At 51.6% G+C, this 16,038-nt stretch overlaps 1 protein-coding gene and 1 long non-coding RNA gene across 5 annotated transcripts in view; one reads left to right on the top strand and one right to left on the bottom strand.

The window, feature by feature from the left end:
* The window catches only part of RBM19 (RNA binding motif protein 19), a 160,117-nt gene that overhangs the window by 126,697 nt on the left and 17,382 nt on the right, over nucleotides 1-16,038 (bottom strand). For all 3 annotated transcript variants that reach the window (XM_031948650.1, XM_031948648.1, XM_031948649.1), the window contains exons 13-16: nucleotides 15,542-15,638; nucleotides 13,872-13,982; nucleotides 12,827-13,027; nucleotides 12,006-12,123 (exon numbers count right to left, since the gene is read on the bottom strand). In XM_031948650.1, coding sequence (XP_031804510.1) covers nucleotides 12,006-12,123; nucleotides 12,827-13,027; nucleotides 13,872-13,982; nucleotides 15,542-15,638 — 527 coding nt within the window. The remainder of the gene's footprint in view (nucleotides 1-12,005; nucleotides 12,124-12,826; nucleotides 13,028-13,871; nucleotides 13,983-15,541; nucleotides 15,639-16,038) is intronic.
* Nucleotides 1,087-3,646, top strand: LOC116420834. Of its 2 annotated transcripts, XR_004231296.1 has the most exons (3): nucleotides 1,087-2,072; nucleotides 2,168-2,209; nucleotides 2,642-3,646. It is a non-coding gene; the product is annotated as an uncharacterized LOC116420834 (long non-coding RNA). The 2 variants fall into 2 exon arrangements; XR_004231295.1 differs by having other exon boundaries at nucleotides 1,087-2,209.

Here is a 16,038-nt window from a genome sequence, read left to right on the forward strand (position 1 = left end):
GGGTCGAGGTAGGCCCAAGCAAGAAGGGCCTGGAGGCCAAGGAGAGAATGCTTGTGAACAAGCCCCCCACTCACCCCATTCGCTCCCAGGCCTTCCTTGGGAGGCACGTGGCCATGGTCCAGGAATCGATTACTAGTTATCTGAGACTAAGGCAGGCTCTGGAGCAAAAGTAAAAGAAAGAAGCTGCAGACAAAGGGATGATAATGAAGAATTGTAGCTACTGGTAAGAGATAAAGGGAGAAATGAGGAGGGGAGGTGGGGGGAGGAAGCCAACTAGAAAAAATGTGCCCTGAAGATTTTATGTGATGCCCAAAGAGATCAGAGAAGGAGGCGCTCAAAGCCAGCTATTTATAGCACTCTCTATGTGCTGGCGAAGAAGGGACCCCAAGCCCGGGGAAGGGCTGAACAAGTCACGGCACGTGAATGCAAGGGAAAGACAAGAAAGTGGGGGGCTTCAGAGAAACCTGGGAAGGCCTGAATGTTCTGATGCAGAGGGAAGGGAGCAGAACAAGGGCAAGAGACTACAGTAACAACGACAGCCAAAGGCCCAGGAACTCCAAGCAACAGGACGAACAATAACAGCACCACAGGTGAAGGGGGGCAGAACAGGGGCAAGAGGCAGGCTGAGATAGGGACTTAGTGTGTTTGTTACAAGGGCTTCTTCTGGGAGAATTAGGGGAGTGGTGGGAGAATGGCAAAGGGGGCAGGAAGGAGGGAGAGAGAGACGGGAGGAGAGGGTGGAAAGAAGGAAACCGAAAAGAAGAAAGGGAGAGAGGGAGAGAGGAAGAAAGAGAAAGGGAGGAGGAAGAGAAAAAGAGAAGAGGGCAGATAGCAACAAAGAGAGAGAGGGAAAAAGAGTTAGGTAATTAAGGCATTTTTTTTTTTTTTAATTTAAATAGAACAGAAGGAAGGCCAGAAAAAAGCAGACACAACTGGAGCAGCTTTGAAAGCTACAAGTTGAACTTATCTAAGAAAAGCAAGCTAAACATATTAAAGATGAGTACTCTACTATAGTACCTGTACTATATATATATATATATATATATATATATATATATATATATATATATGGAAACTTCTATTTTATCTGGCAGTTTTTAAGTTCAAAATGACAGGGTACTGTGAACATGGACTGTTAGAAACTGATGCTCAGTTCTGGCTGGGGTCTAAGGAAAGATGGTTTTGGGAGGGATGATGAGGGAATGTTAGGAGGCCCATTGCAACCAGGTTAAGAAAGGCCGGGGAGGGATTCTAAGCTTTGCCTTTGCCTCTCTTTAGGCCTTTATCATCCTTGGTTGCCATGAGGTTGATGGGTGGGCTGGCTGGCAGAGGGGGTCAAGTTTTGCAGCAGCCTTTGAGTCCCACTCATGTCTCAAAGGGTTCCTTGCTATGGCATCTACAAACAAGTGACCACCCATCTCCACCTGAACACTTTCAGGGAGAACACCTATCAATGGGGGTGGTCCACATCAGCCTGTCTTCACTGTGTCTGTCTTTCCTCAGGGGCTATGACAACCTTGACTGTGGGGTTGATCAGCTGCTTCCATTGAAGGGTACAAACAACCACCACATGAGTTCAATTGGGAAATTTCCCAATTGGTTCCCTATTTCCCAATTGGTTCAATTGGGAAAATGTTTGGAGATGTAAATGAAATGGTCACACACTGGTTATAAAAGTTCCATTTTGCCAAGAGATGTATATCTACTCTCAAGGGAAACACCGGAATTAGGATCCTATAGTCTAAAAAAAGGCTAATTGCTTTATCCACTGTGAATGTATGTGTGTGTGTGTGTGTGTGTGTGTGTGTGTGTATGTGTGCAGAGGTCAGGGGCTGTATATAAGCTGCCCCTCCTGCCTGAAATGCTTTCTCTCCTTACTTCCAGGCTTCGAAACCCCAAGCTTCTTTCCAAGCTCAGGTACCAACTCCTACATTGTTGCGGTTGCTTTGTCTTGCTTTTTGGAAGAGGACCAATGACATCATGGTTTGATGTCTTGACTTGTTCCTCAAGTGGACTGAAGTGAGGCAGAGATGCACAAAGCTGTCAGAATGTGGAATAACTAGTGGGGAAAGGTAACCTGGTGAAAGTCAGAGGGGGCTGGGATTTCATTTTAGAGGCAAGAAAGCACCACAAAGAAGGGCAGGGAGGTAATCATCCTGCTCTTTAGGCAGAGCCGTGGACAATGGATGGCAAGGGGAGAGGCCTGGAGGTGAGGAGACTGCTGCAATCATTAAGGAAGGGGAGATGAGAGTCTGCACGAGGCTGGTGGTGGGGTTAGAAGGGAGGAGATGAACCCAAGAGAGTGTTGTCACAGAAGGGACGAAACCTGGCAAGTGACTGGCTATGGAGGTTAAGGGAGAGGGGAAAGGACACCAGGGGTTACAGATCAGAATTATGGGAAGGACGATGCTACCCGAGTCTGTGCCCAGTGGGTATTTATGGCGATGTGCATGTCGCTTTCCCCAACTGAGTGCAAGCTATTTGAGGACAGGAACTGTCCTCATGGCACTGGCACATGGAAGGTACTTAATATTGAGTCAGTTGATTAGAGACCTGGGAGGCAAGATTTAGTTGTGTTGATTCTGAGCACATGGGACAGATTTACATATGGGACACTAATCAAACCCCTTCATTTTTCAAGGTCACAGAACCATAAGGTGGTTGAATTGAGAGAAGAAGGGAAACCACTCACTAAAAGACACATCTATATGCTTTCCAGAATCACTAAACCAAAGTAAAATTAGAAAATCAAAAACTCTCTAAACCAAATCAATTATCCCATTCCATTCATGTTCCTGATAAGGACTCTAGAGGTCCATGGAAGAGACTGTGATACAAAACATTTTCTGTCGGTGAAAGGCCAAAGGACTTCATGTGCTGATGGGAGTCTCAAAGGGTCGTGGGTTGGAGATGAGTCCAGTGATAGAGGTCCATCTGCCTCTGTTTGTTCTTCCTCTGCAAGGACCCCCCAGCTCAAGCACAATCGATGCTGGACATCTCAGTACTGGCTGCTTGGAACAACTCTGTGGGACTGTGGTCCAGAGATGACAGCAATTCTTCCACAAATTTAATCTTTCCCTTTAACATTCTCTAAAGCATACTTCAAAACTTCTTCCTCTCAAATCACTCCGTGTATTCTACTTGGTCTCTGCTCTGAATGTACCTTCTGAGATCTAGAAAATAATTATCCTTGACCTGTACCTTGTATCGCATCCATGTACTGTCCCATATTTTCAACATATATGTTCCCTTGAGGATACGGCATTGTCCCAAAGATAGGAGCACCAAATTCTGTGAGGAACAGAAGATGCTTGGAGACCCTAGAGGCAACTGAGAAGGCCACAGGGGGTACCTATAGGCCGACCCGCAATTTTAGTTACAGTGTCATTATGAGAAGCAGGAAGGAATAAAGTTGAGTAAATGAATAATAAAAAAGGAGGTGGATGAGTAATGTGGCACTGAGATAACAGACCAGCAGAAGCCCTAGGATTCCCTGGTACTCAGAAAACATCAAGACCCCTCCGGTAGGAAGTAGAGATCTATGGAGGGCATCGACCACAATTGAGAAAATGGGGATGGGCTGTGAGATGCCGCATAGGAGGAAACCTCACAATGAGATCAGACTGAATATAATGATTTATGTTACTGTCTTGTTTGGCTGCATTATCATTTGCATTCGCACCATCAGATTATAAATTCCTAATGTGACAGAGACTATGGTCCATTCCCCACAGTCAGTTCAATACAGGTAACTTGCCTTTTCCTACTGCAAGTATGTTATTGTGATTTCACAAAGGATAAAGGTTCCCAGGGGGACAACTTTCATTTAGGTCCAACAGGTTAATGGACTACGCCTGGAACCCTAAGCTTAAAGGCACTTTCCCTCCAGGATTAGAAGAATTCTTAAAAAAAAAAATATCAGGGCTGGGAAGGATCTGAGAACAGGGGATGTCAGAACCAGGAGCGGTCTTAGCGACCAGATAGTCTAATTACACTTACTAGCTAACGAATTCTGGGCAAGTCACTTAACCCTGTTTGCCTCAATTTCCTCATCTATAAAATGGAGATAGAGAAGGAAATGACCAACCAGTCCAGTATCTTATTGTAATCCCAATGGGTTTACAAAGAACTGGACACAGCTGAAGAACTGAAGAACAAAAAAAAGTCTGACTGTCTTATTTTGTAGGTAAGGAAATGGAGACTCCATGGGGTGAATTATGTCAGGTAAATCAAGTCAAAGAGCCTATGAATGGCCAGGCCCTTTGCTGTATGCTGGGTCCCTGCTCTCAAGGAGCTCGGTCTCCATGAAGACAACTATGTACAGATAAGGCAGATGGGGAGAAGTCGGAACCAGTCAATGAAGAAAAGCCCTCAGATGGAGGAGACAAGGAAAGGCTCCCTGCAGAAGTAGGACTGTAGCTGGGAGGAACAGGGACTAGTGCCCAGAGCCAGAGGACGGTGCCAGGAGCCAGAGCCACTGGACCCAGAGCCACCAGACCCAGGAGGACACATTGGGGAGGGGATGTAAGGAGTGTAGGAAGGGAAGTGGAGGCCGGGAGATAAAGCACTTCGGACCAAAGGATCTTGCACTGGCTGCTGCTGGCAGCAAGGAACCATGGGGATTAACTGGTCACCCAAAGGGTTAGGGGCAGACAGCACAAACATCAAATCCTCTTGACTCCTTGGAGCCAGTAATCTTCGTGCATCTAACATAAGTCACAAAAGAACAAAGGGTCAAGGCCGAGCATCCGGGCCGTCACCATGTCTGCTTCCCCTCCCTCGTCCTTCGGTCTGCTACTATTGCCCCCAGGTTAGACCGGCAGGGGCCCCCTGTGGAGGCAGGGAGGTCCTGGTATGCACCGGCACGTCAGTGACCACATCTGAGATGCTGCGGGCTTGTGTCCTCCCTGAAGATTCTAGCTGACCACAGCTTGGGGCCGGGCCCAGCAAGGTCAAGGGGGCAGGCCGGCTCCCAGACACCAGCTACAGCTATCCCAGTTTAACCCTCGGGGAACTCCAGGCAATTCAATCCCAAGAGCCGATGGGAAAGACTCCCGACCTCCTGCACACACCTTGAGGAATGACATTTCGGACTCTGGAGGAGTGAAGGGAGCTTCTTTAGGGGTTCAAGTCAACTGCATTCTCTCTCAGAGCACCCCCCACTCCCATCAATCCTTGAAAACAGAATCCTAATACATTCAAGTCCTAATTAATCTTCAAGGGCTTAGTCATGAAACAGCCCTTTTATCCCTTAATGGAAACTGCAACAGTGATAATGCTGTCTCTTTAATATCAGCTGAACACACTGCTTCCATCTCTCTGCCTCAAAGGTGAACAGGCACATGCACCCACACGGGCTCCCACACATACACATACACGGGGAAAAAAAGAAAATTTGCATTTTTCCCTTAAAAGCGGCTTTCCCTGCTCCCCTCCCCCACAAGCCCCACATACAGCTGCCCCACGAGGGGCTCTCCGCCAAAGCCAGGAATCCAAATGCAAAAAAAAAAAAAAGGGAAAAGGATTCATTACTATTTAAATGATTGAAAAACAACAACGGTGACTCAAAGCGGCGGAGAAGCAGAAACGAAACCACAGGAGAATAACAACTCATGTTTTTCCGGTGTTTTAAGGTCTGCCATGTGCTCCACATGCGATAATGTCAGGCTGGTGGTCGTGAAGGGAGATGACGATACCGAGGCTGCTGAAAGGTTAAACGTGACCCCCGTCTTTCGAGGTTACTATTGGGGTTCAGAGCTTCACTAACTCTCCTGGACCGTGGCGGCCGCCTCCAACCCCGACTCCTGGCCTCTCCCCTCTACTGGTTACTCTCTCCACTACAATGCGCCCCCCACAATGGCTGCCCGAAGGACTGTCCCCCAGAGCTCTCCTTCTGAGGTCACGCCAGGGGCTCCCTATGGCTGCTGAGGTCAAGGATGGACTGGCTGTTCGGTGGGCATGGCCCCTTTCCGCTCTGCCCTGTCTACAGCCTTCCTGAATCCAGACAGTCCGCTCTGGGCCTCGGGACAGGTCACTGACTCTGCAGTACCTAAAAGCCACCCCCACCTTGCTTTGGGCTCTCAGTACATTTTTCTTCAAGGGGAAGCTCTCATCATCTTCTACATGAAGCGCATCCCATGTTCCTAACTACACGAATGTAGCCTGGGAGAAGGAAATGGCCAACCACTCCAGGGTCTTTGCCAAGAAAGCCCCCACGGGCGACTGAGCCATAGGGTCACAAAGAGCTGGACGTGACCGAACAACTGAATGGCAACAATTCTCTTCCAAGAGGAATCCGTCTGCTTGAAGGCGAGAGGGGCAGCCTCAGCCTGGGCCAGGCCGGGTCCAGCCTCACCCCTAATTCATACTGTTGCGTGACCCTGGGCAGGGGGTGATCAGCCTCCGGTGCTCTGGAGAAGCTGCCAAGAAGACACCAAACAGCACTGCCAAAGGGAGCTTCGTCCCCAGGAAGCCTCCCAAGTGACAGGCCAGACCACCTGGTGAGCAGTGACGCTCGTCCCCATGACCCTTTTAGGGGAGGAACCATTTGATTTCTGAATCTATTTCTCTGCTTCCCAGGACAGTACCTAATCAACACATGTTTTATCATTCCCATTTTATGGAGGAGGAAACTGAGGCTCCCAGCGGTTAAGTGTCTTGCCCCACAGAACTAGTCTATGTTTGAAATGAGCCAGCTAAAAGCCCAAGGCCTCTCGACTCCAGCTCCCAGTCTCTACATCAAGCTGTCCGTAATTCTTTAAAGATTCATGACAATTAGGGACGCTCATTTCTCCCCAGGCTGTAAGCCTTCTGTGCCTCAAGGGCCACTAGGCTGCTGTGGGAAAAAAAGCCCATTACTCAGTGGCCTGACTTAGGATGAACGGACAGTGGCTGGGGCCCTCTACTCTTGGCGCTGGCCTTGGTAACTTGACTAGGCCCGGCCAGGGTGCAGGCTCAGGGGCCAAGTCTCAGGGGGCCCATATCTTTGCCCTGGAACTCCAGGATCTTAACAGTCCTCCCCGGGATGGCCCGGGGAAAATCCTCAAGAACCAGGGCACTAGGAGCTCATTCACACCAGCAAGTCAGACCCACCAGAGACTCAGAGAGATCTCAAAATAAGAAATCACAGGATGAAAGGGGAGGGTTATTTATCTCCACAGCAGCTCCCTACCTGGGAATGTTGAGCCCAATTCACTTAAGAGGAACAAGATGCTCCATCACCCAACCCTGGCCACTAGTTCTAGGGCGGAGGAGCAAGACCAGTGGGGAACCTCAGTTTCCTCATTTGTAAAATGGGGGTTTGGCTCAGGTGGCCCCTCGGGTCCTTGCCAGCCATGGGTCTAGGAGCAAATGATGAAGTCTGAAGGAGTCCCATGACCTCCAAAAGCATGAGGACAAGGGTTTGGGCAATGGACCAACCAACAAAATAAAAAATTCTCGCCCCACTCTGGGTTCATCCCAGTGCCTGACCTCCCCAGGCTGTCCCAAACAGGCGCTGCCCTGACTCGTTCTGCCCCCAGAGAACGACTTCTTCGCTGGTCCCAGCGTGACATCTGCGTTTAAAGCATAGGCAGCATAAGCCTCCAGAACACAATTAACACGAGGCAGAAATCCAGCCTGCGCCCAGCATGGCCAGGAGTCCACGCTCCTCTCTGCCCTGTGGGAGTGCGGAGGCCCCCATGGAAGACTTGGAGACGAAGAGAGACTTCGGATCAGAGCTCTCTTCTTGCACCTGCGTGGCCCAGAGCAAGAGCTCCCTCAGCCAGAAAATAAAGGCCTGTGGGGGTTGGGGGTCAGTAGAAGGCTGTCCCCCCGATGCCGAAACAACAAATCCATGGAGAAAAGAAGAAATGGGCTCCCCCACCCTGGGGCCTTCAGGGGAAGCTTTGAAACTACTTTTCTTTTAGGGCCATTGGACCAGAGACGCGCCCCCTGCCCCTCCAACTCTGGGAATGTCTGACTGGATGATCCGGGCAGCCCCTAGTACTGGACAACGCTGGGATGACTTGCATTTGTTTTTGTTAAAATGTCCACCAGGACATCATGTGCCAGCAAAGGGAAACCAGGCGGGAGGAAGAGAGAGAGACAGAGAGACAGAGAGAGAGAGAGAGAGAGAGAGAGAGAGAGAGAGAGAGAGAGAGGGGAGAGAGACAGAGACACAAGAGAGATAAGAAGATAGAAGATAGAGAAGAGAGAGAGGGAGAGAGAGAAGAAAGAGAGAGAGATAGAAGAGAGAGAAGAGAGATAGAGAAGAGAGAGAAGAAGAGAGAAAGGAGAGAGGAAGAAGAGAGAGACAGAGAGAGAGAGAGACAGACAGAAGAGACAGAGAGAGAGAAAGGAGAGAGAGAAGACAGAGAGAGAGACAGAGAGAGAGAAGAGAGAGGAGAGAGAGAGAGAAGAGAAGAGAGAGAGAGAGAAGAGAAGAGAGAGAGAGAGAGAGAGACAGAGAGACAGAGAGAGAGAGAGAGAGAGAGAGAGAGAGAGAGAGAGAGAGAGAGGGGAGAGAGACAGAGACACAGAGAGAGACACAGACAAGAGAGACAGAGAGACAGAGAGAGAGAAGAGAGAGAGAGAAGAAAGAGAGAGAGACAGAGACAGAGTGAGACAGAGAGAGAGAGAGAGACAGAGACAGACAGAGAGAGAAGAAAGAGAGACAGAGAGAGACAGAGACAGAGACAGAGACAGAGAGAGAGAGTGTGTGTGTGTGTGTGTGTATGTGTGTGTGTGTGTGTGTGAGGAAGGCGGGGGAGGCGGTGGCTTGGGAAGCCCAGGAAAATATGCCTCCATCTGTAGTTCGCACAATGAAACGCGGTCACGCACAGCCACATGGGGTGGTATTGTAATCAGACTGAGGAATTTACTGCCGCCTCCCGGCACTCCGTGCCCAGGGCTGACAGAAAAGACTGTTATCAGTTGCAAGCAGCTTTCCACGACCTCCCCCAACTCTGAGCCCTTTATCTGGAGGTGAGGGTCTCGGTTATGGGGAGATAAAACAAGCCGCCCCCTCCCCCGGGACCGACACACAGAACAGTGGAGCTTTTCAGGGGAGGAAAAAAAATAATTAAAAAAAAAACCCCCGCATACACCCACCCCCCACCAGCAAGTAGCCTACTCCTGGCTCCTGGGAAAACCCGGCCGTGGGGATGGAGACGAGCCCGGCCCTCGCCCTTCCTTGTGGGATCCGTGTCAGGACCCGGGTTGGCCGGAGGAGAGAACGACAAGCCCCGGGGTAGAGGAGGGGGGAGCAGAACGCGGAGGGGCGGAGGGGGGGAGGCCGTGTGTGTGTAGGAGAAAGGCCGTGTCCTTGAGCTCCGAGCTGTGGGAATTCGCCCGCACAAGGGACGCACTGGGCCTTGAAATTAACACAGACACACAGCGCTCGGTGACCCGCAATCTGCGAGATCAGCTGGTCCCCCCCGCCCCCGCCGCCTTCCCTGCCATTGTTCCAGTGACCGCCGCTCCCCTCGCACTGGCCCCCACTTGCACCATCCCTCACTCGCACCGGCCCCCCCTCACACCGGCCCCCTTTCACACCGGCCCCTGCTCGCACCGGCCCTGGGCGAGGCCGAGGGGATGGGAGCTGCGCGCACTCTCTGGTGGGGATGGGAAAGGCGACCCTGCATGCAGGCGGCTCCCAGGCGGGGCCCGGCCGGGACCAGCGATGGGCCGGCCGGCCGTCTGGGATGGGCTGCCTTAGCCGGGCTGAGCCTGCCTTCCGTCCCGGGAGGGGGAGGCTTTTGCTCCCCCTGTCTCAGGGCCATCGGCTCTGACTGAGAGCCCTTGTAGGGAGTCAGAGCCAGCGGCCCCCAACGTTCCTCAGGGACTCTCGCATCTCGGGGCAAGCACGCTTCCCTCCCCAAGGCAGGCTTCTAAGCCCCCTGGGAACGGCGCCCGGGCTTTGTGAGTCACGGGATCCTAGACCCAGAGCCGGGAATGGCCTTAGAGGCCGTCTGATCCAACTGCCGCTTTCTGAGGAAACAGAGTCCCAGAGAAAGAAAGGGCGGAGCTGGGGGCCAATACGTGGCCGACTGTGCCAGCCAGGGCAAAGGACATGGAGGCCTCCCTAAACCTAAGCAAGCTGGGGCTTGTCAGTGGCCTGGCAAATGATCCCTGGGGCCTGGAGGTTCGATGACTGGGCCATTCAGGGTCAGAGTGGGAGCACGAAGACCACCAAGATCAGCCCCTTCATCTTACAGAAAAGTCCACAGAGAGAGAGCTGGCCTGGCTTGTCCAGGGCTACCTGGGAAGCACGGTTGGTATCTGAGCCCAGGGCTTTGACTCCAAGGCTCCTGCTATAGCCAGATCTGACGATAAGGCCGGGCAGCCTCCCCTTCATACAAAGGGGCCGCAGGTCGGCACCTGCTTGGCAACTTAACATATGTACGAGTGGGCTGCCCAGGGCACCGAATGGCAGGGTCACCGAATCAATTTGCGTCAGAGGGAGGCTTTGCAGCCAGGTCTTACCAGTTCTGAGGTCAGCGTTCTATCTCCTAAGCCCCAAACCATCCATAAAACTCTACAAATGGAAACATAATTATTTAACTGACTCCAGGCCTCTCTTGGGCTCCTCTTGGCTTCTGGCTCATGTTAGGGATATCTTGGGGCCCTAGGATCTGAGCTAAACACCACAAAGACAGTAAAGGCTGCAAGAGGTAACCCTGGTCTCCTCCAATACCCTGAAGCCACTGAAGAATGTATGCAGAGGGCCGAGCCTTACTTGAAGCAAGGATACTTAGAACAAGGTGTTAACTCAGTGGGACTGATGGGATGATGGTTCTCTAGTTCCCAGATACACTTAGTACTTAGCGTGGTGGGGATGTCACGGTTCTCTAGCTCACACATGCTCAGTGTGTTTAATGATGTAATTACAGTAAGGTATATAAGGGCTGAGAAGGACCAGAAGAGAGACATTCTATCTTTGGCCAGCCTCTGGTGGCTCTCGGGCCTCCTGCATTAAGATCAAGGCTGGTCCCGAGGTCCTCCAGAAACCTAACCCAAACACTCCAAAAGTTCAAGTTGGAAAGGATCTAGAAAGGTCAGAAAAGTTAGAAAAAGGTTTATAATTAGAAAGGTCATTTAATCTCAAGATCTCTGATCCCAATGAGCTGCTCCTGCCTGGCTGAACACCTGGATCGCTAAGTTTGAAAGGCCTTTGAGTCAACAAGCATTTCTCCCCGAGCCGGGTGAACCCAGGCCAAACTGAATTTCCAAGAAGGTTCTGATCCAGCCACTGAGAGCCAGAGTAAGCAAAGCGGGCAAGCAGGCAGCCAGAAGGACCCAAGTTTTGGGGGATACCAGAGAGCCTCTGCTCACACGGCAAGGAATCAGGGGACTTGGGAGGAACAGAGAGTATTCAAGTCTATGGGAGAGAAACCAGCCAAGAACGTGCAGCCTCTTAAACCCAGCGGAAATTTGGCGGAGTATCTTTGAATAATCCTAACACTAAGCCAGCCCTTTGTTATCACCTGCTCTCCAAAAATGAAGTCAAAGGATAATAATCCCAAATAGGAGATCCTATTGAGACGCAGTGAAATCTGGGCAGGCCACCGACATGGAGGTAGGGCCCCTACAAAACTATTCCCAGAGCAGTCAGGGGAAATCGAGTCACCTTTGGTGCTGACATTTTGCATGAGAGAACAGGAAGCATAGAAACCGTTATCTTTGACTTCTCCAGATTACGGATACAAAGAGCTTTGGAGTCATCAAAAAGACCATGTAACAAAAGCGAGTACTTCCATAATGCTCAGAGCTTACAGAGGGCCCTCTCCACCTGCCCGAGAGCAACTGCTGGAATTTCCTTCTCCCCACTCTCTAGAGGGAGAAAGGAAGGAGTAGAGGCAGGGGAGGATGGATAATAACTACACCCTGCTGGGACAGCATTCTCTCTTCTTGCCCCAAGAGCAGAGAGCAGAGACACTGAACAAGGAAAACAGACACCAAAGGCGAACGAATCTTGCGGCGTCCCAGAGGCGGAGCCCCCAACCCCAGCCGGACCCCATTCTCACCAGCCTCAACCTGAGCAGCCTCTTGTCCTCCAGACTGATCTTGCTCTTTCTTCAGAGGGGCAGGGCTGGAGAAGACACCCATCGGTGCCCATTCCAGATACAAGGGAGCATCGTGGAACTGCAAGGACAGACAAGGCCACCCATCAGTCCACAAATATCAGGTGCTTCCTACGTGCATTGTGCTGAGGCGTCATCAGAGCCCCTCCCAGCAAGGGGGCAGTGGGAGCAAGAACCTCCTTCCCAAGATCTCTCCCACCAGGACCAGCCCAGAGCCTTGTGGAGCGGCCCTAATTGTACCGGCATCTGGGAGAGGCGTGTGAAACGCCCATGGAGCAGCTCTGGGGGATGTTACAACAACACATGCCCCACCACACATGCTGCGACACACAGGTGTACGGCACTGTAGCCAGGACTGACTGATGGACTCAGGAAAAACACTCCCATGTTCAAATCCTCCTTCCAACATCCACTAGCTCTGTGATCTGGGCAACTTACTTCTCCTCCCTGGGACTCAGTTTCCTTATCTGTAAAATGGGGCTATGAGCAGCACCCACCTCATTGGGGTCCTGCAGGGCTTTGCCAAGCTTCCAGCATCGCGCTAATGTGAGCTGGAAGGGCCTTCGAAGCCCACTGAGTCCAATCCCTTCTACTAACCCACGAGGAGAGGGCCCAGAGAAGGGGCCAAGATCCCTCAGATGAGGATGGAGGCAAGGCCCTGGAGGCCCGGGCAGTCCCGGTGTACTGAGCTCCTTCACACTCGGAAGACGGCTCACGGCCCCAGGCTCCCGGGAGGCAAGGGCTTTGCACCTGCCACACTGTACCTTGGAGTAGGCGAGGCTGGTGAAGGCCCTCCTGGCTTCCAGGGGCTCCAGGTACTCCACGATGGCCGTGACGCCCCCCTCGGGCAGCAGCACGCGGCCCAGGCTGCCGTGGCGGCTGAAGATATCCCGCAGCTCGGAGGCCTGGGTGCCCGCAGGGAGGTTCTTCACCAAAATCACCGACTTGCTCCTCTCTGCGGCGGCCTGCGAGAACAAAGGAGGGTGGGAGGAGGAAAAGACGAGGGCTTCCTACGTGCTGGGCAAGAAACATCTGATATCCCCTATTCTAACTCCCCTCTGCCCCCCCAACTCCAACATCCCCGATCCTAAGCTCCCTCCCAGCCCTGACATCCCCTGTTCTAAGCCCCCTCCCAGCCCTGACATCCCTGCTCTGCTCTCCCTTCCACAGCAACTGAAGCCGGGAAGCCACGCAGGCAGTTCTGTAAGAGGGCAAGCCCTGGCTCTGGCGAAGGAGCCCCACTGATCCCATCTGTGGCAGACAGGCCTGGGCGGTCCCTTCATGGCGGTGGATTGTAAAGCTTTATAATTTGCTGACACCAGGAGGCGATGAAATTCTGAAAGTAGAGCTTGGAGCCAGAAACCTGAGACTAGTTAATGAACAAGAGGCCCAGAAGGAGTCTGTGGGGAGCAGCTGGGAAGGCCTCCTGGGTGTCCCGAACGCTTTCTTACCAAGACTTTTCTCGCCCTGCAGCCTGGAGCCGTTCTAGCCAGGTCCGGCCTGAGGCAACGTGGTGGATCTTGTATCTTATTTTTTAGGCGCACTAATGGCAAAAGGCTGGCTCCTTATGTCAACCAAAGCAATGCCCTCAGTCCTTCAATTCTAACCACCGAATAGTCACCAAGGGCAGAGGCCTCAGACACGTGGCCTTCCACGGCCCCGAGTGTGGCTGGGCCAGATTTTAATCTAACCAGAGGACGGGCCACACAGTATCAAAACACAATGTGATTTCCTAAGTCGGGCGACTTGCGGGGGGCGCGTTTCTCTCCGAATCCGCCGCGACCAGACGAGGCCCCAGCTCCAGCTCACCTGGCTGAAGGAGTCCAGACTCACGCCGTGCTCAATCAGGAACCGCCGCACCTCCTGCACCAGCTCAGTCTCCCCCAGGGCCACCCTCACGGCCACGCTGCCTCTGATTTCCTGTGGAGAGGGGAAGGCACAGAGCGGGAGTCACAAACCTCCACTCCTGAAACAGGGCCCTGGCTCGTTTAGTGGGAAATCAATGGATCTGAGTCTAGGGAACCAGGTTCAGATCTTGACTCTGCTACTTCTGGGTGACTCTGGCAAAAGCATTAACTCTTCTCCCTTGTAGAAGGAGGAGCTTTGGTTGTGCAATGATCCTGCCTGAGTGTGGCCTGGAGAAGGCCTGCCCTGGAGTCTCCATGCAGAGGCGGGAGACTGCAGATGTGGAATATTGCCTCTACTGTCAGACATGTTCTGTTGATGGACTGCTTTTTCTTCTCTCTCTTTTCCTCTCACTCTTCCTCCCTCTCTCTGTTTTTCTCCCTCCTCCTCTCTCCCTCCCTCTGTCTCTGTCCATCTCTCTCTGTCTATCCCTCAGCCCTTGCTGTAAGAGGCGGCTCACTGGATAAGAAGGGATCTAAATGTAATATAGACCAAAAGCTACTTTAAAAACATTTTAAAGTGTGTTTATAACAAAAGTGTGTTTATAACAAAAAAAAAAAATATAAAGTGTGTTTGAACAACATGGCCCCAAAGGCTCCTTCCCACAATGATCCCTTGCTACCTTGAGGTTAGCAGAGAACTGAGCAGAATGACCACGGGAGAACTAGGGCAGAATTCTGAATGATAGAAAAATGCTAGTTGAGAGGAGGTGATTCCATTCCCCCCAAATCCTGGTATTGATCACCCCCATGCCCAAGTCCTTCCTTGGGGGAGGGACTATCATTTGCCTCCTTTTGTATCCCCAGCACTTAGCACAGTTCCTGGCATACAGTAGGAGCTTAATTAATGTTTAATGTCTGACTGATGATGTAGTGGAGTATGTGCTGGATATGGGATCAGGAGGCTCTCGATTTGACTCTCTCTTCTTGGCCCTCAGTAGGGACATGGCCAGGGCAGGTCACTCACTCTCAGAGCTTCAGCTCGATACAATGAGCATCTCTCAAGGGTCACATGCATGGCAGGCTCTGCCACGTACTGGGGATATGAAGGCAAGACAGAAACAACCTCTCTCCTCAAGGGGTTTTCTCCTCTAAAGTGGAGACATTGATACTTGCCCAGGATTCCCATGAGAAAAGTGCTCTGCCAACCCTGAAGCGCTAGAATGATGGGGTTGTTGTTATTCCTGCCATCCCAAAGCAGGCAGGGCACTTTAACTCAACCCCCTTCTACCTTCCTAACGGTAACTGTAACAAAATGCCTGGCAAACAGAAGATGATTAATAAATGCTTCTTGGTTGATTGGCCAGAAATTGGACAAAAGAAAAAATACAGGCTGACTCGGAGTCTTCATAAGCCAAGCAGGGCTGCCAGCTTATTGAGAAGGCGATAGTCTGGAGAGCCCAGGCCCTGGAGCTTAGGAGCTTAATCAATAAAGATACCAGACCCATTTGTTTCCATGGTACCCATCATGACCTTGAGGGCACCTACACCCAGGAAGGCCTTTGGCCAACTCCTTCCCCATGTTGGTGCCCAGCCCCAGGCCTCTGCCCCTCATCGTACAGGACTCCGACTCACGTGGTCAAACACTTGGCTTTTTGTGGCATTGTACTTGTGTGCGACAGCATCAGCCACGGCGTTTGTCCCCATGAACAGCGTGTTCCAGTTGTGAGAGCTGAGGGGGGAAAGATGAGAAGGAAATCATGCATTATCCGGAGTATGCACGGGGGTGCAAGCATCGCTCTTTGTGCCGGAAATCTCCTTTTTAGTTATGTGGGGACCAAATGAGGGGCAGGGGCCTCATCACAAACAGTAGTGAGGCTTCCTTCAACATTCCCCAAGAATTGGGATTTTTCTTGAAAACCTGCCTCACAAACATAGCCTAGATACTGTGCACTTGGCCTAGCGTTCAAGTGAAGGCAGTGTCTATAGCTGCCATTTATCTGAATTAACTCAGTCAAGGGAAGAGCGAATGTAGAATAGCAGAGAGATGGCCGAGTTTGGAGTCGGAAAGGACAGAGTTCAAGTCCTGCCTTTGAAAATTGTGTGAGCTTGGAAAAGTCCCTTAACTTCCC

This window comes from Sarcophilus harrisii, chromosome 1 (genome assembly GCF_902635505.1).
Source record: "Sarcophilus harrisii chromosome 1, mSarHar1.11, whole genome shotgun sequence".
Taxonomy (NCBI): Eukaryota; Metazoa; Chordata; class Mammalia; order Dasyuromorphia; family Dasyuridae; genus Sarcophilus; species Sarcophilus harrisii.